The sequence below is a fragment of the Astatotilapia calliptera genome, chromosome 13, assembly GCF_900246225.1.
Source record: "Astatotilapia calliptera chromosome 13, fAstCal1.2, whole genome shotgun sequence".
NCBI lineage: Eukaryota > Metazoa > Chordata > Actinopteri > Cichliformes > Cichlidae > Astatotilapia > Astatotilapia calliptera.
In genome coordinates, this window is record NC_039314.1 from 11,472,171 (window position 1) to 11,494,817 (window position 22,647).

Sequence of the window (22,647 nt, forward strand, 5' to 3'; positions counted from 1 at the left end):
CAAAGAGGAAAATGGGAATCTGGAAGTCATTACCAAATGATTGCATCTAAGTAATGAAAATGCATTTGTGAGAAAAGAGAGTGAAAGCAAAATGGGGATTGTTCTTGTAATCACTCGATTATTAACCTAAATGTAGGGAAGTGTGAGTCAAAGTAAATTTAGGGAAACACTGCTATTACTTTCTCTTTTCCCCCCCTTTTTTCTTTCATTCTTTGAAAGGATGTCATGTTTATTTGAAGTTCAGTACTCAATGCCAAACTTGTATTTGAGACCTGCAATTTGGGGACATTTTGCCTGCGTTCGAGTCCAATGGTTCAAATACACATCTGGGAATAAGTCTTAACCCGCTGAGTTGACCGAGGCCGGGTTACATCACTGCGACAAGCAACGCTGCATAAAGCTGGCAGCGCTGGGCGCTCGCTAAACATGAGCAACCAACAGGCGATTAATGGGGCCGTCACAGCCTGCCATCCTTCAACGGTCCTGCAGGCAACAAAGGAAGTAAACAAGATTCCCTCTGTTCATCCTTCCGCTTAGGATGTTGGCTGAGCACACAAACAAAGGCCAGAACCATCTGATTTTGCTCTTATTGTTTCAATACAATTTAAAAGTTGCCCGGATCCACTTATGATCCCAAGCATAATATCATGCAGGAAACATTCTGTTGTGCAGGATTTACAAATCGTGTGTCAACAAATCCCACCCACACAGGTCACACGTAAACCTTTGGGAGGAGAACAAGTCAAACACTGGCTATCTCACTTTGATGCAATGTCTGCTCTAAGCCAAGGTATGTGAGCCATTCTTACTTGAAAACTGGCTATTAAAATGCTTTGAAAGCAAACTTGTAGTGTCACGTAATGAAACCAACTCTGTTTTTGTCTTGTCATGTTGGATTCTTTGCAGCTGCTGGTCTTTCAAGCGATGACTGCATAAGCCATGCTCGTTATAGTATCAGTCCCTGTTTGCTCAGAGATACAGGGTGACCAGCAGGCAGCATTAGCATGTCACTGCACAGTTCGAATTTCCCTCAAAGCCCAAAAGTCAAAACTGGAAGTCTTGTGACATTATAATACAGTGATTAATGGTGTGCACACACGTCTTTGAGTGTTTTCCACAGTCTTCTTGCTCTCCTGTTGACTTCTCAATTGCTTCACAAAACCTATGAGAACAATTCATAGAGCTCTGTTTTGTTGCCCAAATCCCTGTTGGGCAACTCAAACGTTGTAAATTACTACATGTTAAAATTCATCTCAGTGTGAGAAAAAACTTTTTTCTTTTCCTTTAGGGATGAGATCTGAAGCGAGGACATTTTTAGAAACCCAAAAGTTTATCATTTTTAAGAGTTAGGATCTATTTCTGTACAAGACCTGCATTTTCCATAGCTTTTCTGTTGCCCAGATGTTTGATTGGTGGGTTGCTGTGTTGTGGCCCTATACGTCGCCAACGGTGTAAACCGTAAAGCTTTTCATCAGGTCAAGTAGGAAGACACGTTTTGTCTAAAGTGTAAGGAAAGAAAATAAAGCAGAGCTCACAAATGTTTATACGGGCAAAAAACAAATGAAGTCAGTGACAGTCACTGAACCGTGTTTGGCACAGAAAGCAAGACTGGAAACTGCTATTGTGTGAACACTTGAAGACAACAAATGCAACTGCACATTTACGCTGTGCCGCTGAATTGCTTTGAGCAGCGATATTAGCGCTTTTGGCTAAATACTAACATCCTCCCAGTCACACCACTTATATCCTGATCTTAAACTACAGCCTCTTCCTGAAGTGCAGTCAGCAGACAGTGTAGTCAGACAGTGCAGTCAAACAGTATAATTGTGTACACCTGCATATTTATGACTGGATCATGCTTGCCACTCAGTTGTGACTGAGCCAGATAAAGCTAATTAGCCTATAAAAGCGCAACTTCCAAGCTCTGCCTGAACTCGCTTCATTTTAAGGTAAATGTGGTTTTCCAGCTTGTTTCACTAAGAAGGGCGTGTGCTATCTGTCCTGCACTAAATCTGTTTGATTCTATATTTAAGTATAAAGTTTCATTCAAGAGTCTGCAGCTGAAATGCAGCTCTAGATCAGGCATACCTTACTGGAGATGTGAGCAGCCCCAACTATAGAAATCTGTGAAGTGCACATTAAATGCATAATAATGATAGTAGCATCTCACCCCCCCCCCCCCCCCCCCCCCCATCTCTCAGATATTGAAAGACACACTATACATTATAGTGCAACTGTCATGCAAACAGAGCCCTCATTGCATTTGGGAGATTATGCAACCTTATTTTACAATGCCAGTCATTCCGGCCAAATGTGTTTCATTGGGATTACTCAGCTTTTTGGCGCGATTGTGCTAAAGGGGATATTTAAAGTAAATCTTATGAAGAATAAAAGGGCGCAATCTACCTTCAGCATTCCTAAAACTGTTGTATTTTACAGAAATTTTGAGATTTGCATGTTACATGTGTCACTCTCTCCAGTTCTCAGTACTTTAAACATTTTGGGTGCCAGATTTCCTTTTAAGACTACGATCCTGAGTCACACTGAACTTTTTTCTTTCTTTCTTTCTTTTTTTAAAACCTCCACGGTGAAGTCACAGCTTGGAGAAGAGAACTGGAAACTATTGTTGTTTATCAGCCTAACTGACATCCATCACCTTCATTTCTTCTTTCCTTCCAGATCTTTGGTGTTTATAGCCTTAATAGACGAATCTGCATTAACGTTTGATCTCTGTTGTTTACTAGGTAAGCACTGGATGTTAATGCGGTCCAACTGACCCAGAAAATGATGCAAAAATGTTGAAAAAAGAACCACTGATGAAAAACCTCTCACCCTTCTTTTTCTTCGTTTCTTTCTTCATGCCAATTTCGTCCAAACAAATATGGCATGGATACAGACACGCTACCTATTCTTCTCTTCTCCCTTGTGAATACAGAATTTTGAAATTTAATTTCCGCTGTTTAAATCTGCCCTGCAGTAGCTCCGTACTTATTAAAGAGATGCCTAGAATGCCAGTAAACTGTTTTTGTGCCATTTCCCACCACCCTAGTAAAACCTCATTACTTTTAAGCCTACTACCAATAAAAGAGGGAATCCAGGTTTTAGAAATTAAAGGTGGTATCACTTAGAAAAGTAAATGGAATAAAATGTTTAGCAATTTAGATACAGCTTCAGTAGAACTAACTATATATTTCTCCACAGAAGACACTAAAACATTTTTTGAACCACAATTAATAAGTCTGTGGTGTATTTTCTGCTCCTAAGAGGTTTCTTCTGGTCACTTCATCCACCATCCTTACCATGCTCTTGAGTGTCTGACTCGGAGCTGCAGTTTCTAATATCTTTCAGGTCAAGTGAATCCATGTTGTTGAAAGGCAGTGATTCCATGTGGTATGAAACTTTGTGTTCTTCAGCCCTGAACGGAATGCGCGTCTCCAACTCCAAAACCAAATGCCCCAGTTGTGTCTTTTTGGTACACAAAGGTCTACCCACAAGACCCCTCTAAAGCCTCCAGGAATGAGCCGTTGTATCAGCGTTTCTCTCCCGGACACAGAGGGGGAAGCTTTGGCAATACCAGATAATTTCCAGACGCAAGCCATTGCTCGCCAGCTAAAATTGAAGCTTCCAGGGAATCTGTTGTATTAAAGGGTCATTTTCATTTTCTTTTTGTCTCACATTGCAGACATAGCTGGGATTCTCAATTTGAATTATTGACATTTGGCAAGCGTTGAGGTTTTCACACTTGAAAGGCAGAAATGAGGCATACCTTTAAGTTTATGAGTGTGGATGAAAAGGTGTTTTAAAATCTACCACAGATCAGTATTATTGAGGAAAGTGCGCAACGGCTTTCCACCTCACGACTGAATTCCAATTCTGCTCTCCTTAACTGCACATTAATACACTTATCAAGTCCACCTGCTGTTAGTGCAGCCATTTAATGAAGCTTTGGTGTCTCGTCCCTCTAGAGGAAAACAGCCCACATCCCTGCGTGTGTTACCCTGAGAAAGCCCGCACCGGACACAGTGGGAAGGTGGGTTTGTTAGGGAGGGAGGGGCTCGCGGGCATCTCGGCGAAAAACGGGAGGGGAGGGGTCACGAATCCCCCTAGCAGCCTCCGCGTGTGATCGCGGCTAAGAAAATTACGCAATCGGAAGATAATTATGTAATTGTGTCTCTTAAACAGCCGACCTCAAACTTGCTCAGACCCGAAACACTTGATTGACAGACTTTGTGCGAGCCCCTATATAAGAGGAGGGAGGAGGGCGCCTCGGTCACTGTTGTGCCTCAGGTCCTCCAGACTGTGGATGTAGTGAACCAAAGTGGACTGTACACTTTTGTTTTCTTTTTTTTCTTTTTTTTCTTTACGGGCATTTACAGGAGATACCACTGCTCATTCATTTTTACCCTCGGCTCTTTTTGTTTTTACTCTTGTCGCTGGATCTCTGACGGATTTCTTTTTTTTAAGATACTGAATTCGTCAGGTAAGTAAGTAGGTTAGGAATGCATATACTGCTTATCGTTGAAATGTTATGTGAGGAGAAATCAGTACAGGGCAAATTTACCAGGGCTGCTGTAAGTGATTCATTACCTGCAGAGTGCAAACAGATAAATAAATGTGAAAAACTTGCTGGACTGCTGAAAGACTCTTTCCTGCATAACAGGGTATAAAATTTGATGTGCAATGTTGCAAAGTTTAATAAGCTGTAAACTGTGTAACAACTCGTTGGCCGGAGTTATTGTTATTATCATTTTATTCCTGTATTTGCATGTGGCTTTTTCTCTTCTTTTTTTCCAGTCATTCTGTGACTGAGAGACTTGAGTGCAGCATTTGAGACCAAGGATGGGGAAAAAAGACAAAAGAGGCACAAATCTAACAAAAACTATGTCTTTGTTTTTGAAGCAGATATGATACTCAGGAGAAGTCTCTTCTTGTTGCTGTTGTCATTTAATTACCTTCAAGCTTTAACTGAAGGTGAGTTGTAAATGGATTGATTGTGGTATTGCTGTCTAATAATTATTATTATTCCATTTGAGTCACCAATTCCAGTGTTTTGTTTTTTGTTTTAGCGAAAACTCTGCCAGTTGCTCCCATTCTGCTTTTAAGTTCATGAACTCTTCTTCTAGCTTTCCAGTTACATTTCCTCTTGTCTGATGTATAGATGGCGAGCAGGAGGATGAGACATCATTCGACTTGTTTGAAATCAGCGACATCACACGCAGGACACTGGGGGCCAAACAGTTCAGGGGCCAGAACTTAGATGCCCCTGCCTACCGCTTCATCCGCTTCGACCACCTGCCCCCAGTTAGCCCACCCATACTGAAGCAAATGCTGCATCAGATCCAAAACAATGAGGGCTTTGTGTTTGTGGCCAGCATACGCCAGGACCGTTCCTCACGAGGCACCCTGATTGGTTTGGAGGGTCCCGATGGCCGGCGCCAGTTTGAGATCGTGTCCAACGGACGCGCCAACACTCTGGACCTGGTCTACTGGGCAGACGGCTCGCAGAACGTGGTTTCATTCGAGGACGTGGACCTGTCCGACTCGCAGTGGAAGAACATCACCCTTCACGTTCATGGGGAGAACGCCAACCTGTTTGTCGGCTGCAGCCTCATAGACAGCTTCATCCTGGATGAGCCATTTTACGAGCACCTGAAGGCCGAGGGGAGCCGCATGTATGTGGCAAAGGGATCCATTCGAGAGAACCACTTTAGGGTAAGACAGCGGATGTGGATTCGAACGATTTCCCAAGATCTAGGAACTCCTTACTTGTCCAGCATTTGTCAACCCTCGCAGTGTCCAAGAAACAAAATTGTGGTCTTCACTAACCCTGCAATAAAAGTTTAAACAACTGTTTCCAAAAATACAGACTGACATATTCCCTGTGTTGCCCTGGTTTCTCTGTGTGGAAAGGACTCTAAATTTAGACTTTAAATTTACCCCTTGTGTGTAGAAATGAGGGGGAACGTATGTTATTAGGTAAAAAGCGAGTTTCCATGAAATGTTTGCTCCAATTCCCATCTCATGCTTGCACTAGGTATAGAAAATGTCCTGCCTGAAATATGTCAAAGTGATTGAGACACATATTTTCTCACCAAACAGGGCCTTCTCCAGAGTGTGCGCTTCATCTTTGACACCTCAATAGAAGACATCCTGCTGAGTAGAGACTGTGAGATTACCAAGCAAGGTAAGAATGTGTCTGTTTTAGTTTTTAAGGTCTATAAAGGCCCTGCTATCCAGGATGAATGACAAACCCTTTCTCTTTTGTGTGATTTTTTTTTTCATAACCCAACAGATGAGTCAAAATAATTATATTTGCAAAGTGTTTGATGCCTGATACCTAGCAGATGTGATCTAAAAGCTCTTTCACATGCAACTCTCCTGCACCCAGTATCTGTATTTTGTTAAGCTTCGACCACGGCAAACAGTTTAGCATTCTCTGTCAACTCCATTTGCATGAATTCATCTCCTTTTTAATGGATCAAAAAGCTTACAGATCCGAAATGTGGCAAGATATCCCAGTATTACTTCATGTTTACAGCAACAGGCTTTTCACTGCAGTGGCTTGAGGTTGAGCAGCGTGCAGGGTGAACAAAAGGAGATACAGATGCTTACATTTGTTTCCATTGGCAGTGGATTTGGGATAATACCCTGGGAAAGAAAACAGAAAAGACAAAGTGAATGTTATACTGCAAAGTGGGGAGCTTCCACCTCCAGCTGCACACACACAGACGTACACACAAACATACAGGATGAAGTCACGAATTGGCTGATTGGGTTGCTTTTCTCAGCTGAAGGACCTCGCAATCCTCAGCGGGGCTCACACAAAAGACTGGCTTCAGCTCAAAAGATAGAGATCCCGAAGAACCACTAGATCTGGAAACTGAGCCTTTTGGTTTTGCTGTGACAGAGAAAATCACCATGCGGTATGCAGTTGATGCTTTTCTGTCACCACATGCACTGTTGAATTCCAGCTGAATGAGTTTATTTGTTTAACAAATGTCACCAGCGCCTGGAAGTTTTCCGCTGGTTGGCTGGTACCAGAGAGGGTTCGGCACCATTAGGAAAATTCATGCCGAAAGTCACCCATAAATCCAGGCAACCCTATAACTTGGACAGTATTAAAATTGCCCCAGTTTTTGCTCTTCGTTTTTTGTTTTTTTTTAAACCGATTTCCTCTTTCTACTCTGACAAAATCGAGAGCGTCCATCGGGGAGAGAAGAATGTGTAACTGCTTTCACAGACGAGCTTTCACGCATTCTCACGCGCACACAGTGTGAAGCCCTCCTGAGATTTGAATGAATCCAGCAGACTGAAGAGGAAAGAAAACATTGCGTTGGCTACAGTAGGACACCACCGGGTAATTTGGATGACTTCTTGATTTAGAGTCCCCGCTCTGCTATTAATCTTCGCCAATTTACATAGCGTGATCCAAACCAGTTGCAGATACGCGTTGCGCCTTGGCTGAAGGACAGGCGTTCTGCGGAGCTTCCATTTGTCTCTCGTGTGTTTGTTTTGGGCATCGAATATTCGTATAGCTAGCTGTGATGTGATTAAAGTTCAGTAGGGTTTTCTGACTACCGAGATCACAGCAGTCAGATGTAGACTGCAAAAGAACTTCACATTTGGCCTCATTATGTTCTTCTAATAGCACTGCAGTTTAAAGTTAGGTCCCTTTCTCAATATCTCAACATACACTTGGTTTTATTACAAAGTCCTCAGCCTTAATAATGACTGATAAATGCTGCAGCCCACATACTTCTTCACATAATTCTTTTGTGCTGATATCAAGACAAGAGTATAACAAGTATAAATCTGTGTGGCCACCCCCAGCCTCTTAAGTACATATCACAAGTGGTTACATATTTGAAAGGTTAGCGAGGTTTATGGTCCACAATATGGTTTTTGCATCACACGGGGAACTCCAGAGATTTCTGCTCTGCAGTGCCATCCTGTCCTGTTCTCCCACAGCCAGCTCTGCCGTCATCTCGGGCTGACAGATTTACCATCACCATTTCAAACAGACACACTTTATTTTTTTTGTTTTCCAAATTGAACGACACTGACTGGACATCTGGTTTTAGGAACATAATAAACATTTCAATTACGCCATTGTTGTGATCTTTTGGCCAGCTACAGAAAAACAGGAAATCGTTTGAGTCCTTGCCTTTCAACCGTGATATCTCTCAAACATGTTTTCCATCAACAGCCTGCGTTATTTTTCCTCCATTTGCCCTGGTATCTGCTATTTGCTCTTCCAGATGATGCCAATATTGTGAGTGAGAGCGGGGAAATTGTGGACGTGAGTCCTTCCATCACTACAAACGTTATAGGTCAGAAGACGGATGATGTGGGCGCAGAAATGTGTGAACGCTCCTGTGAGGAGCTCAGCACCATGTTCCAGGAGCTCAAAGGCCTGCGCATTGTCGTCAGCAACCTTATTGACGGATTGCAAAAAGTGGTGAGTTAAATCACATAAATCAACCCTAGCCAACACTTTCATTTGTCTTAGAGAGGGTTACTGTCTGTTTTGTTGAACTTTACAGGCCAGTAAATGTAAAATTGGTGGCTCTGGTGTGATGGAAGAAATATTTAACTCTTTAAAAAAAACAACATTTTAGGAAAACAGATGACTCAGCCCTCCGCGTGTTAGCCTGAAGGTAAAGAGGCCTGAATTAGGTTACTAGGTAACCCACATTGGTTTTAAAGTAAACAGTGAGTAGCCACAGGAGTGTTTATAGAGTCGCCTGTGACAGCTGAACCCATATGACTCCTCCTATCTGAGGCAGCGTGAGTCAGACAGATTTTATGACATGTTACATGTGGATATAGGAAGTGTTCCCCTGGCAGTGATGGGGTCCGGTCTAATGTCTGGCTTTGTTTAAACAGCTCATGTGTTTCCTCTGGGAGCCTCCCAGCAATAAGAGAGTCTGGGCATGAACCTTGAGGGGGAAAAAAGAAACGGCTGGTATGAGAAGGGTCCCCGAGGCTCTTCCAGACCGAGTGGTGTCTTAGATTCTAGTGCTACACACTGCTTACTCCCCTTTTCCAAGAGGAGGATGAACACACACATACGCACTCATATCCCCCCGAAAATCTTTGGCAGTACTTTATCCACTGATAGTTCCCAAGTGTTGAGGAGCTCAGCCTGGTCTCCAATTGGATAGGAGGTAATGTGCGTAACTAAGCAGCACTTTTCAGTAAGCTGTTTTCAAAGAAGTAGTGAGCATGTAAAGAAGTTCAGAGTTTTATAATCTGCAGCAACAAGGGAAAAATTGAGTAGATTCTTTAAGTGGGTGTAACTTTTTAGTCTTTTTCTGTTGTTTCTCATCCATTTAAGTTATCAGATTTTTTTTCAATGACTAGTTGAAGTAAAGTAAAGCATCTAAGCATGAGCTGAGCTGGACGGGGAAATAGCTTGGTACAAAGGATTCCAAGAAAAGTTACAAGGTTGCTACATTTGGTGCTGATTTAGTTTTTATTAGCGCAGTGTTGTTTTATCTCAAAAAGAAATGGTTCTGATCAAGCTTGATTTTAAACAAATGTCATCTTTTTTTATTAGAATAACATTTGCAAAAGCAACACACGCGTTTCTTCTTCCCACCTGGTGAAACTAACCTCAAACACGCTATTTTCAATGAATCAGCTCATCAGCAGGACTATCTTTCCCCCAGTCAGTGGCTTTGCACCTTTGATCTTGAGTGTGCCTTAAAGATTTCTGACTGTTCTTTTCTCACTTGTTGTATGTTCAGACAGAAGAAAACTCAGTGATGAAAGAGGCCCTTGGGAGGATGAAGAACTCCTCAGAGAAAAACATGTGCTGGCAGGATGGCCGCCTGTTTGACGATAAGGAAGACTGGGTTGTAGACAGCTGCACCAAATGCACCTGTCAGGTAGTGCCAAGTCATCTGGAATTATATGCAGATTTACTGCGGATGTTTAAGAGCCTGACATATCATTAATGTTCAATTGTGGCAGGAATCCAAGATCGTGTGCCACCAAATCACCTGTCCTCCGGTGGCCTGTGCCAGCCCGTCCTTTATCGATGGCGAGTGTTGCCCCGCCTGTTTGCGTAAGTAGGCAGGACCTTTCACAACATAAACACGCAATTTTATACACGCTATTCTAAATTAATGGTGCAATGTGCTATAAACACAGCATTTCATGCATATTAAAGTTTAATACTACAGGACTATTGCAGCCAGTATGTCTTTGGAGGCGAACCACATATTTATTAGCAGACACTCAAAATGTCTAGTGTGGGTTCTTCAGATGATGTCATGTGATAAACGAGTTGATATAAAGAATAAAAGCTACAGTTATGAACTTTTCACAGTCTTTTCTACTGTTCTGTGCAAAAAGATGGAGCATAAAAATGTTGCATTTACATGTTCCAGCTATGGACAGTGACGATGGATGGTCCCCGTGGTCAGAGTGGACAGAGTGCACAGTGACCTGTGGGATAGGAACTCAACAGAGGGGCCGTTCTTGCGACGCAACCAGCAATCCTTGCACGGGACCTTCTATCCAGACCCGCAAGTGCAGTCTGGGCAAATGCGACAGCCGTGGTGAGGATTTGTTCTTTCTTCTTTTTTCAACGCTTTGTCTTGACTCACTCAGTTTTTATTTGAACTGTGGCATCCAGTAGTAACTGTTGCACCGATATTATCTCAACCACAGTATGCACCACTGGCAGTAATCTAAAACAAATAGCGTTATGATAAGTGAGAGGAGTGGGGGGGGGGAGATGATGAAACTGTGGAAAAACCGAGCAGTGAGTTAAATATGAGATGAGAGCCTCAGAATTGCAAAAGTTTTCTCCTTCATAAATCTGGATCCGTCTTTGAGTGGATGAATCTAAGTGAAGAGCTGGATCTCACGGTTGGGCTGCAGGGTGTGCCCAGTCACAGTTAACTCCAAATAAATCACTGGCTAAAAGGGTGTTCCACAGTGCAGTGACTCACCGCAGCTTTCCATGCAATATTATAAAATATTAATGAATCTGATAATTAATGTCCTATTAAGTGAGGTGTGGTGATTTTGGTAGATTTGTGCTGGAAACAAAAACTGCTGAACGGGTTTTTTTGTGTTGTGGGTTTTTTTTTTGAGAAGTTATAGAATCAGCATGTGTCATTGCTTGAAGCTAGCAGTACACTCCATCTGTGTGAGTGACTGAATCAGCCTAACCACTGGAAGATAGTTTACCCACAATGACAAAAATACTGGCTCAAGCGTCTTAGAACATCTTTGAAAGTGAGCCATCATCGCCAGCATCGCATAATGTTTACTTGTAGAAAATATGGTGCTCTTTTCTCTCCTTTTTTCCTAACTCTGGCAAATTATACATGTCTGTAAGTACTATAATGGAAATCTGGAGGATAACGCAACACATATGTGTTTGACTGCTGCGTGACATGTCTGATTGTTGATGCCCAGTTCGCCAGGACGGAGGGTGGAGTTTGTGGTCCCCGTGGTCGTCGTGCTCGGTGACCTGTGGCGAGGGGCAGATCACGAGAATACGACACTGCAATGCTCCTGTGCCACAGCTGGGAGGCAGAGACTGTGAGGGCAGTGGAAGAGAGACCCAGGGCTGCACTGCCAAGCCATGTCCCAGTGAGTATTTCATCTTGTGAAGGGAAACACTCAAAAGCAGCATCTCCGTTACAGTGGCTAGCATATGTGCCCAGCAGCCGGACTTCCCTCGTGCCTTGTGGTTCCCCTAAGGCAACATTCCCCATGTGTTTCAGACTGTCATCATGTCAGTCTTGGTGCAAACGTTGGTCCAGATCGGTTCAGTATGTTCGCTCATGCAGTATTAAGTTCCAGGCTTCTGAACTTTTTATTTCTTGTTTAGAAACAACAGAATAAAAATGTGGCATGAATAAAACACTTTATGTCAAAGTGACTTGCTGCTATGCATCTGTCTCCCCTGTTTTTTTAGTTGATGGTGGCTGGGGACCGTGGTCTCCATGGGCAACCTGTTCAGCGACCTGCGGAGGGGGGCACAAAAGTCGTTCCCGTGAGTGCAACAGCCCTGAACCTCAATACGGCGGCAAGAAATGTTTTGGAGAAGCGGTCGACAGAGACAGCTGTAACAAGAATGACTGCCCTATTGGTGAGCATTAGTCACTCTGCATTATGGTTTTAGCTACTTAGGTGACTGGGTTCACAGATCCACTGGCCCACGCTGAAACATTTTTATGTAGCAGAGGGATTGCACTGACATATGTTCTGGCATTTGTAGTGATTTTAGGATTTCTCCTGTAATGCAAACAGTCAGCTGAGGTACTTGGAATGTGTACTAATGTGTACTGTGCAAGTTGCTGTCAGCTGTTGACTGTAATGATCAGCTTGATTGTTTTAGTCTTTATGATGGAAAAAACATCCAAACATCTGTTTTGCACAGCCATTTTCTTGTGCTGCCATATGTGTCTTTATAATTAGATAGATTTTTTTTTCTGAGCTTGTTTAACGATGTGACTTCACCTGTAAACAATGACTGGCAGATGGAAGAGGAAATCTGGGTTCTGCCAGCTACACTGGGGAAAAAAAAGATTACCTTACTAGTAATAATTCTGTGTTAACAATAACCAGCACCACGCTGATTACCTCGGCTGCATTAAAGTGAAAAATCTGGTAAAAAAAACCTCAAAAACCTTTCCCTTATTTTAATATAAAAGGAAAGTTTTTGTGAGTTGGTTTCAAAACCTGCATAAAACCAGAATATAGTTTCCAGTTCAGAAAAATGAAGCCAATGTGGAAGCGCTTTGAACCTCCATTCTACCTGAAAGCCACCAGATGGCAGTAGCTGTGGTTGCAAAAGAAACTTCTGATCCAATAGACGTATATGGGAAGATTGACCTCAGTGAAAACTTTCCTGGTGAGTTTATGGTCTCACTTTGGGTCATATTAAAAAAAATTGACTCTTATTTTGTAAATCGTGATATTATTATAGTTCAAATATGATGATTAACCATAGATGATTAGTTAATGGCTTATTATATCATAGTTAGACACGCCCATGCCTTCAGAAACCAGTGGATGATGTCACGGTTGCTACTTCCAATTTTTATACTGTCTGTGTTGCTACTGTAGATTTTGGAAAGGTGATTAAGCATTAACTTAAGATAAGCATTACAAATTAAAAGTAAAAATTAAAAGTTTTCCCTTGTATGTATCCATTCTCATTATCTAAACCTCTTGCAGATGGCTGTCTGTCCAACCCATGTTTTGCGGGAGTGGACTGCAGCAGCTCTGCCGATGGCTCGTGGGAGTGTGGCCCGTGCCCTGCTGGATTTCGTGGAAATGGTACCCACTGTGAAGACATTAATGAGGTAAAAGTTACTATTTTTCATAAGCTAGCTGCACTTTATTCATAAAAAGACCTGCTTGTATTTTGCTGATGATTTTTTTTCTCTCCTCTAGTGTGACATGGTGTCTGATGTTTGCTACAAAGTGAATGGAATGCAGCGTTGTGTCAACACTGATCCAGGTTTCCATTGCTTGCCCTGTCCAAAGCGCTACAAGGGCACCCAGCCTTTTGGTATGGGTGTGGAGGCTGCCAAGAAGAACAAACAAGTGAGTTGATTTGGATAAGCATATGTGTGGATTTCTGGATGTCACATTTATAAATGACTGGAGCAGCACTTCAGGGGATTTAAAAGCCTTATTTTTAGAGAGAGTTTGTGTATATAGGAATGAATGAATGGGGTTGACCTTGACCCACTATTTGTAAGTAAAATGACAGCGTGAGTAGCTTTAAACTTTTAAAATGAGAGGTGGATATGAATGGTTATTTTTCCTTCCTTGTACTGTATCAGTTCACTGTCATAAAGCTATGTTTTTCTTTTGTCTCTGTGGCCCACATCTCTCTCTTTCCAACCCTGTCAAAACTACTAAAAGTTTTAATATGACTTGTCAAATATGCCACATTAACTACTTTATTGGAACACAACGGTTTTCATCTCTTTTCTGATCAATGAGTCCCTGGAAAACTGAAAAACGTGTCACTTTGACCACTACTTGCATAACATCCCTCATGGGGCAGTTTGTCACTTCTTGGCCTCTGTAGCTGCCTGTCTTTGATTTGATGCCCCAATTGACAGTAATTGATTTGGGAAAAGGGGAATTGTCTCATTGCTGGCATTAAGAGGCTCCATTTCACAGTTCTGATCAAAGGCCTCCCTGTCTCTTTTGGCTCTATGAGCTCATGCAATGGCATTCAAACTTTAGGTTCATCATCTGGTAATAAGTGGCAGCTGTGAATAGTTTGTGAAGAAAAAATGGAGAACAGTAGGTTGTTTTGGAATATATGCTGTACCCATGTCATAAAATCACAAGTGCTCCACACTTTTTTGAAAAATGTTTTTCTTTAACCAGTCACCTCAGTTTGAGGTGTCCCTGTTTGGAGGGCTAGTCCCCAAAACAAGCTGCCAGGAATAGTGGTAAAATAAATACTCTTCACATTTAAAAAACAGCAAAATGGAAAATATGTAAGAAAACTGTGTCTTGTAAGAAATTCCATCTAACTTCTCTGTTTTTCTTAATCTAGGTATGTGAGCCTGAGAACCCATGTAAGGACAGGACGCACAACTGTCACAAATATGCCGAATGCATCTACATCAGCCACTTCAGTGATCCAATGTACAAGTGTGAGTGTAGGACGGGTTACGCTGGAGATGGCTTCATTTGTGGTGAAGACTCTGATTTGGATGGCTGGCCCAATCAGAACCTTGTGTGTGGTGCTAATGCCACTTACCATTGCAAGAAGGTATTTCACTGAATATTGCCACATTCAATCCAGTGATGCCAAACTGAACTGCAAAAGTCAACCGTTTACTGCCACTATTTCAGGATAACTGCCCTAGCCTCCCCAACTCTGGACAAGAAGACTTTGACAGAGACGGTCAAGGAGATGCTTGTGACAAGGATGATGATAATGATGGAATTCTGGATGAAAGGGTATGAGATCTTTTCATTTTTACAAACTGGTGAGCAGCATCCTAAAAAAGTGGAGAGACTTTAAAAAATCAATAATTGGATATGATTTGTCTAAAACAAACAAATTTTTTTCGACATGGTAAACCCAATCCATCCATCCACCCACGGAGAGCATGATTGGGGGGAATGTCGTACCACTCGAGTGATATCCTGTTATTGAACTTTTGTGCCAACTGCAGCCCACAACGGACATCATGTTCAAACATAAGGATGAACACAATTCAGTAATAAGCATATAACTTACAGGACAGACTGGAGATTTGATGCTTAATAGCAAAGTAAACCTTAGTGAAATTATTGGACTAATTAAACTGGACATAAGTGAAGAGCCTATAATGTTATTTTTTTCATCAGTGCATTAAAAAGGAAAAGTCTAGAGGTTTTATATCACTATTTTTAAAGTAACAAATTTCTTCAAAGCAAATCTTTAAGGCATACTTTTAGAGGCTAGAACAATATAAAGACAGTCGTCTATTCTAAACTTAAAAAAATTAAATATTTAAAAATAATAAACTTTGAAATACTATTAGTGCAACAGTCAGAATACCCAATAACCTTGGGCAATACTAAATAACTCTAGGTTACATACAATATTGAGTTGAACTCAAATACTAATTAGAGTATTGTCAAACCACTTTTTTTGTTTCCTCTCCAAATAAAAATGAGACTTAATATGAATCAGATTTATAGTGAGTGTCTGGTTGGCCTTGACATAAGGCAACACGTCTCATTAAAGTCTGAAAATAAAAAATACGGCCAAGTTCTACCTAATAAATGTGCAGTTTGCTAGTTAATTAATGTGTTACGCCATTTCCATTGCGCAAACAACATATACAGCCTTTGTAGAAATCCATAAACATTATAGGAAACATATTCTACGGATAAATTTGAAAACATAAAGAAAAGCTACAAACCACCAAATCCTATAGCAAGGGGACTTTTGCTAGCATAGTTTGCTAGTAGCATAGTTAACTGGCTTTGAGACCAGGAGGAGACGCATACCCAGTTTGAGCAGCTTGTCTGCTCCTTTTGCTGGTCACAAGGCTGGATAAGTGTGGGGTTTGTGTCATGAATGACATTTGGTGTAAAAAAAAAAAAAACTGTGCCAAAGTATGTAGAACCATCTGCTGTGGAAGTAAGGAGCACCTGAAAGTTCAGCCACTTTGCTAACATAAGGGTTTGTCACTGCAACCTTTTGAGTGGTCAGCATTATCTCATGATGAAATATTTTCTATAAGCCAAAAAGGGTTACTTACTGGCTTGATGAATAAGTGAAAATGATGTGATTCATATGTTATGACATCTCAACCCAGCAGAGATGCAGTGAGATGAGAACTAATGTTACTGACCAAATCAGAAACGAACTTTATGCAAATCCAAATACGTTCTCATCAGTGCACTCATTATGATTCGGCTCATGACTGTCAAAACATTACTTAGCTAGCATGTGCTTTCTTCGACAGGACAACTGTCCCCTGCTTTACAATCCTCGCCAGTTTGACTTTGACAAGGACGAAGTTGGTGACCGCTGTGACAACTGCCCCTATGAACACAACCCTGCTCAAATTGACACCGACCACAATGGAGAAGGGGATGCCTGTGCAGTGGACATCGATGGAGATGGTAAAATAGCTAAAAATGTAGACAACATGTTGTATTCAGTCTACTATAATTAACTATAGCAACTTTAAATTTGTTTTTTTTTCTCAGGAATTCTTAATGAGAATGATAACTGCCCCTATGTGTACAACACTGACCAGAAGGACACTGATATGGATGGTGTCGGCGACCAGTGTGACAATTGCCCTTTGCTACACAATCCTGACCAGGTAAACTATACACACTGTAAATTATGGCTTTTTCCAATACAGTCAATAGATGTTGCATTAACATTCTGATCCTTGTATTCATCCAACAGACAGACCTAGACAATGACCTGGTTGGAGATCAGTGCGACAACAGCCAGGACATTGACGAAGACGGGCATCAGAACAATCTAGACAACTGTCCTTATGTGGCCAACTCAAACCAGGCTGACCACGATAAGGACGGCAAAGGAGACGCATGCGACTACGATGACGATAACGACGGTATACCTGACGACAGAGACAACTGCAGGCTAACACCCAACGAAGACCAGGAGGACTCTGATGGTGAGGATGGTGCATGTATTAGTCTTAAAGGCAGCAGTGTCACATCCATACAAGAAGTTGAAACATGAGTGATATCAACTATTTTTAGCATGGATTTATAGCATAAATATTCAATGGTGTACTTCTTTTAGTAGCATTCTTAAGATTTATATTAACAAAAGTCTGTTAAAATTTTGAGACTACTTGCTTAAATAGTATCTCTATGCGCTCAGACTTATTTCACATTTCTTCTTCCCTATGCCCTCTACCAGCTGCTTTTAGAGTTAGCGGTTACTTTCACTGCAGCAGGTGTGAAATTTGGTGGTTGTGGAAAGAGTCAGTGACCGGCTTGGCACGGATGATGTCATTCTCCATGACTTCAGTGAGCTGCCTTGGAGGGCACCATCAGGCTGTGAAGTTTTTATTCCATTTAGCCTTAGCCTGTGATTAGTCCACAGTGCCCAATTTAAGCAGGGTTACCTGGAGTTTGTGCAGCTGTCTGTAACTGAAAACAGACTGCAGAGGAGAAAGCCCCTGATGCTTTCACACCCTTTGCCGTTTGTCAAATAGTGTTTATTTGATAGAATCGTTTGAGCTTCTTGCTCAATAGCAAAGATGATGACAGAAGACGGCAAGCTACTTCCATGCAGTGGCCCTCATTAGCCACTGGCATCCTTTCCCTCATGAGTTCCCAGCCTGCAGCCTGGCTCTAATAGACTTCAGGCTTCAGATACTAAGAAGTTTCAGTGGAAGTTGTCACAGCATGAGAAGATGGCTGATTTGCTTCATCAGACTTGGCAGTGGTACTTGGGACAGTTTTCTGGGAAGAACTGCTATACTTCCATTCATTTTTAATATTTAGTTGGAGGACCTCCTCAACAGTCACTGCAGTGGGAGTGTTATGATCCTCGCATTAGCTGCCGTAGATATTTTTCCAACCTATTCAATAGTTTGTTTCAGATATGATTTAAATTAGGTGAAACATTTTAAAATGATTTTAATATAATTTTATATTCTTCTCCTTTATTAGGTGATGGAAGAGGGGATGCATGCAAAGATGACTTTGACAATGACAGTATCCCAGATATCCTCGATGTGTGTCCTGAGAACAATGCCATCAGTGTGACAGACTTCAGGAAATTCCAGATGGTGCATCTGGATCCTAAAGGAACCACACAAATTGATCCCAACTGGGTGGTCAGACATCAGGGCAAGGAGTTAGTTCAGACTGCTAACTCTGACCCAGGCATTGCAGTAGGTGAGCAGTGCACATATGTTTCCCTTTGCTTTTTAAAATATTTGAAACTCCATTTAAGTGTGCAGAGCTCTGTGAGTGTAACACTTGCTCACCTCATCACAGGTTTTGATGAGTTCAGCGCTGTGGATTTCAGTGGAACGATGTACGTGAACACCGACAGAGATGACGACTATGCAGGCTTTGTTTTTGGTTACCAGTCGAGTGGGCGCTTTTACGTTGTGATGTGGAAGCAGATCACACAGACCTATTGGGAGGACAAACCATCCAAGGCGTTTGGCATCTCTGGGGTTTCACTCAAAGTTGTGAACTCGACCACTGGCACTGGAGAATACCTCAGGAATGCTTTGTGGCACACGGGCAACACTCCAGGACAGGTGGGCTGCGATCTAAATGCAAAGTGGTGTGTTACAATGCCTGTATCAGTATTGATTTTAGTGTTGTTAACTATTTTAAGGTGCGGACCCTGTGGCATGACCCCAAAAACATTGGTTGGAAGGATTACACAGCTTACAGGTGGCATCTCATCCACAGACCAAAGACCGGGTTTATAAGGTATGAAGTACAGCTGATCACAACAGGAAAGCCCATGTTTTTCTGTCTCTGATTACAGGCCTCCTTTAAGTCACTTGATGACATGCAGCTTTTTAGTCTCAAGACATTAAAACATGGAAGTTTTTCTTGTGTTTTCCAGGGTAGTGGTCTATGAAGGCAAACAGATTATGGCTGACTCGGGACCGATTTATGATAAGACCTTTGCCGGAGGAAGATTAGGCTTGTTTGTCTTCTCACAAGAGCTGGTGTTCTTCTCTGACCTCAAGTATGAATGCAGAGGTAAGCACAATTACTTAAAATTATAACCACAAATGTTTCTGTTTTGTTATAAATTACCCATGGATATGTGTGAGCAACTCAAGTGTTGCATAAAGCTGAAATCAGTTCATCAAGAATGCTAGTTGAGTGAAAATAGCAGCTATATTGATATTAAGAGTGGAAAGCAAGGGTGCCAGAAGTGGGGCCCTTCCCCATTTCACTGTAAATAATTACATAAACTAAAGTAAGCAAACATTAAATGGAGAAAATTTGTAATATTTTAAGTTTGTTTTAAACAAAATAAGCTAAGCTAACTGAATCTGTTTATTAGATTTATTTATTAGCTCACAACTCTATCTAAAGTTTATGCCACAGCTGCCCTAAATTAACAATACTGGTTATTACCCAAATCACTTTTTCAATATATTGGTAATCCACCAGTACGTACAAGCTCTTTAATCGAAATTATATTTTTAAAGCCAAAATATAATTATTGTTTTTTGTTCGTGAAGTTTTACATTTCCTTTTTTTTTCTTTTTTTTTTTACAAAAAAGAAAAAAATAGTAAAGCACTTTATCATTTTTTGATTAAGATTACAAATATGACTGTTATTTGGTGGCTGATTTAAGTCCAATTTGGGTCTAAAAACATGAGTTTGTTATTTACCTAATGAAAAACAATATCATTTTAATTTCTAAAAGAGTTTTTTACAAATTTTGAAATTTGTGCTCCATTGCCAATGACAATGTGTTATTTGACAGTCCTAGGATGCCACTGATTTTAAGCTTTAATGTGTTCTGTCCCTAAAACGTATTTAACAGATCATGCTCAATTGTAGAAATTTTGTATTAATAACATTGGCTTAGGTGTTAAACACCAAACGCCTACATAAAAATTACATAGTTTATTATAGCAGTGTGGTCATTTGAATAACATAAATGCAACTGAAGAGTTAAAAATGTAGAACTCTTTCAACCAACCACATCTTGTTTCAAACCTCAGATAAGCCGGAGTTGCCAACCGTGCTCACAAGGTAATGGTGAGAGGGTTTCTGTGCTGTGTTGTTTGCTGTCACGCTATATTTCTGCTTGCCACCCTGCCCATGAACAATGCCCCAGAAGCATTGTGAAAATCCTTGTGTGTTCATCCAAGGACTTCAGATCTTCTACTTAGCGCTAAACTGTGGAAAATGAGTCTGCAGCTTTTTTTCTTCTTCTCACAATCACAGCCACATTTACTGGAGGCACGCTTTTTTGACGCACACAATGCTAATGTTGTTGCTGCACTCTGGCACTTTGACTCAGGGGCTCATTGAGTTTTAATTGTAAATGTGGCAGTAATGGAAGATATTTTTCCATCTTTCTACAGATAACTGAATCAAGTAGAAACAGAAAAAAAGAAAACATCTGATGGCAAAAGACAAGAATCTCTCCGAGTAAACATCACGTCATCGCTGAATCCATGTCAATGTAAATCAGACTTCGCATACTTCCATGTTTTCGCCTTGATTCATCCACTGGAGGAGAAACAGTGGCACATTTCAGTTTTGCCGAAGCTGAGAAAGGAAAAAAAACTGATCAACATGTGTTTTTTTTGTTTATTTGTTTTTAAAAAAGCCTCTACCGAATATCTAATTAAAACTATTGTACCTATTCTACATCTTTAAATTCATTGTACAACCTCTTAGATGCTGTTTGTGATTTCCTACAGCTTGATGTGAGTGACTCGGCTGTTCTCTGCCTTTATTCTTCTTTTTTTTTTGCTGAACTGATCATACAGTGTTTGACAAACATAAACTGTAATCAAATCATAATCATTTACCCGCCTTAACTCCATTATAGCTTCTCCTTATTCTTTTCATCCTAAATGTGCTTTTCATGTACAACTTGAGTGAACGACGAGTAAGTGCCAAAGATGTTTATACTAAGTCTGTACTATAATTCCTTTTGTAAATTATTTATGCTCTGCTTGTTTTGTTCGTTGGCATTTTTTTTCCTAGTTTTGTAAATAATTATTTATTTGTTTACACTGACAAAACGTATAATTGAATACCACAGACGTCAAGATAAAACATATTAGCGTTGCCAGATTTTTTTAGTGTCTTCATGCACTTCCTGTACTTGTTAGTTTTTCAAATTTGTCAGTCATTGATTTTTTTTTTTTTTCAAGTGTGTCAGTTAAGTAACTGTAGCATAAAGATAAACACCAGCTGCTTTTCAATAATCACGAAAATAAACACGAAGCAGATGTTTATGTAGGTCACGGTAGCTGCCAAAGAGAGTTAATTCTGGTAGTTTATTTACTTAGCTGTCCAGACAGCCTCGCTGTCCTCAAATGGATTTAACACATTACTGCAAATTTTTTATCTTTTAAATAGTCTCTCACCAAAAAGCAGCTGCTAATTAGGCTACTGGCACCATCGCAGAAACGCCTTTCTGACTCGATTTGGAAACTTTTATGCGCAACACAAAGCAAAGAAAGTAGACTGAAATAGTGACATTGCTCAAAAATATTGTAATGAAATGACTGATATTAAATCAAATGTGTAACATTAACATTTGAGAGTTGGAGATCTGGAAATAAGCCACTTTGAACGGTTGATTTGTGAAGATCAACTACAGTGAAAGCATTTTGTACAAACTACATTTTCATTTCTACATTAGTCATAAATATCGCTTATGGATCTTGTGAAACATCATAGTGTTGATTGAAAAGGAATCCAGATGAAGGTCTCTAAAAGTGTGACTGCGTGATTGTGTGGATTAAGGATGTGTTTGCATACAACTTCGCTGTCGTCAGTCTGAACAGCATTCATGTTCTCCATGTTTGGTTTCCATCCTGTTCATTTTTTTTTATTTGCAATGCACAAACTGTAAATGTGTTTTTTTTTTTGTATACTTGTGTTGTTAGATATACGTTTTCTACAAACAATAGTGTAAGATTGTTCTGTTTCTTAATAAAACACTTTTACACCATGTTGTTTATCATGACAATTGACAGGATTAGAAATACTGTCATAGCTGGGCATTGTTGTGAGGAATTGGTCATTTCTTGGGAATTATTTTTGTGCAACAGAATAAGACGTTTGTTGCTCTAGTGGAAATTCATGGCAGCAGGTGTTTGTGACATCGCCGATGCCTGTGTGTGTGTTAATGAAGAAACATATTACCCAGTACAACAGTGTGGTTTATTCATGTGGTTTTGAATCATACCAAAGAAAAATATCAGAATCAGAAAGAAATACATCTGGAAGCTGGCCGAGCAGGGCACGGTTGTCATGCCAACTCGTTTTGACCATGTATCTATAAGTGTAGTTAGGAAAGAACTTTTTCTTCCTATTGCAAGAAGAAGTCTAAGCAAAAAACAGTTTATAAAGCTGTATTAGGGTCGTGGGGAGAGGACGACCCCAATGTAGTAAATGGAGGCAGATGAAATAATGAAAAGTGAGCC

At 40.7% G+C, this 22,647-nt stretch overlaps 1 protein-coding gene across 5 annotated transcripts; it reads left to right on the forward strand.

The window, feature by feature from the left end:
- Positions 1–741: 741 nt before the first annotated feature.
- thbs2a (thrombospondin 2a) lies at positions 742–22,372 on the forward strand. 5 transcript variants are annotated; one of them, XM_026190176.1, is made up of 23 exons: positions 742–790; positions 4,900–4,971; positions 5,159–5,712; positions 6,100–6,184; positions 8,259–8,458; positions 9,750–9,890; positions 9,976–10,069; positions 10,395–10,565; positions 11,434–11,610; positions 11,939–12,112; positions 13,204–13,331; positions 13,423–13,575; positions 14,549–14,767; positions 14,851–14,958; positions 16,461–16,620; positions 16,708–16,826; positions 16,916–17,150; positions 18,160–18,387; positions 18,490–18,761; positions 18,842–18,939; positions 19,079–19,218; positions 20,200–20,230; positions 20,566–22,372. In XM_026190176.1, exons 1-23 carry the CDS (start codon positions 772–774, stop codon positions 20,567–20,569), a joined length of 3,582 nt encoding a protein of 1,193 aa, XP_026045961.1. In that variant the 5' UTR covers positions 742–771; the 3' UTR covers positions 20,570–22,372. The 5 variants fall into 5 exon arrangements, with proteins under 5 accessions (XP_026045961.1, XP_026045964.1, XP_026045963.1 ...); XM_026190178.1 differs by having other exon boundaries at positions 778–790; positions 4,903–4,971; XM_026190180.1 differs by lacking the exon at positions 742–790 and adding an exon at positions 4,241–4,480 and having other exon boundaries at positions 4,903–4,971.
- The last annotated feature ends 275 nt before the right edge of the window (positions 22,373–22,647 follow it).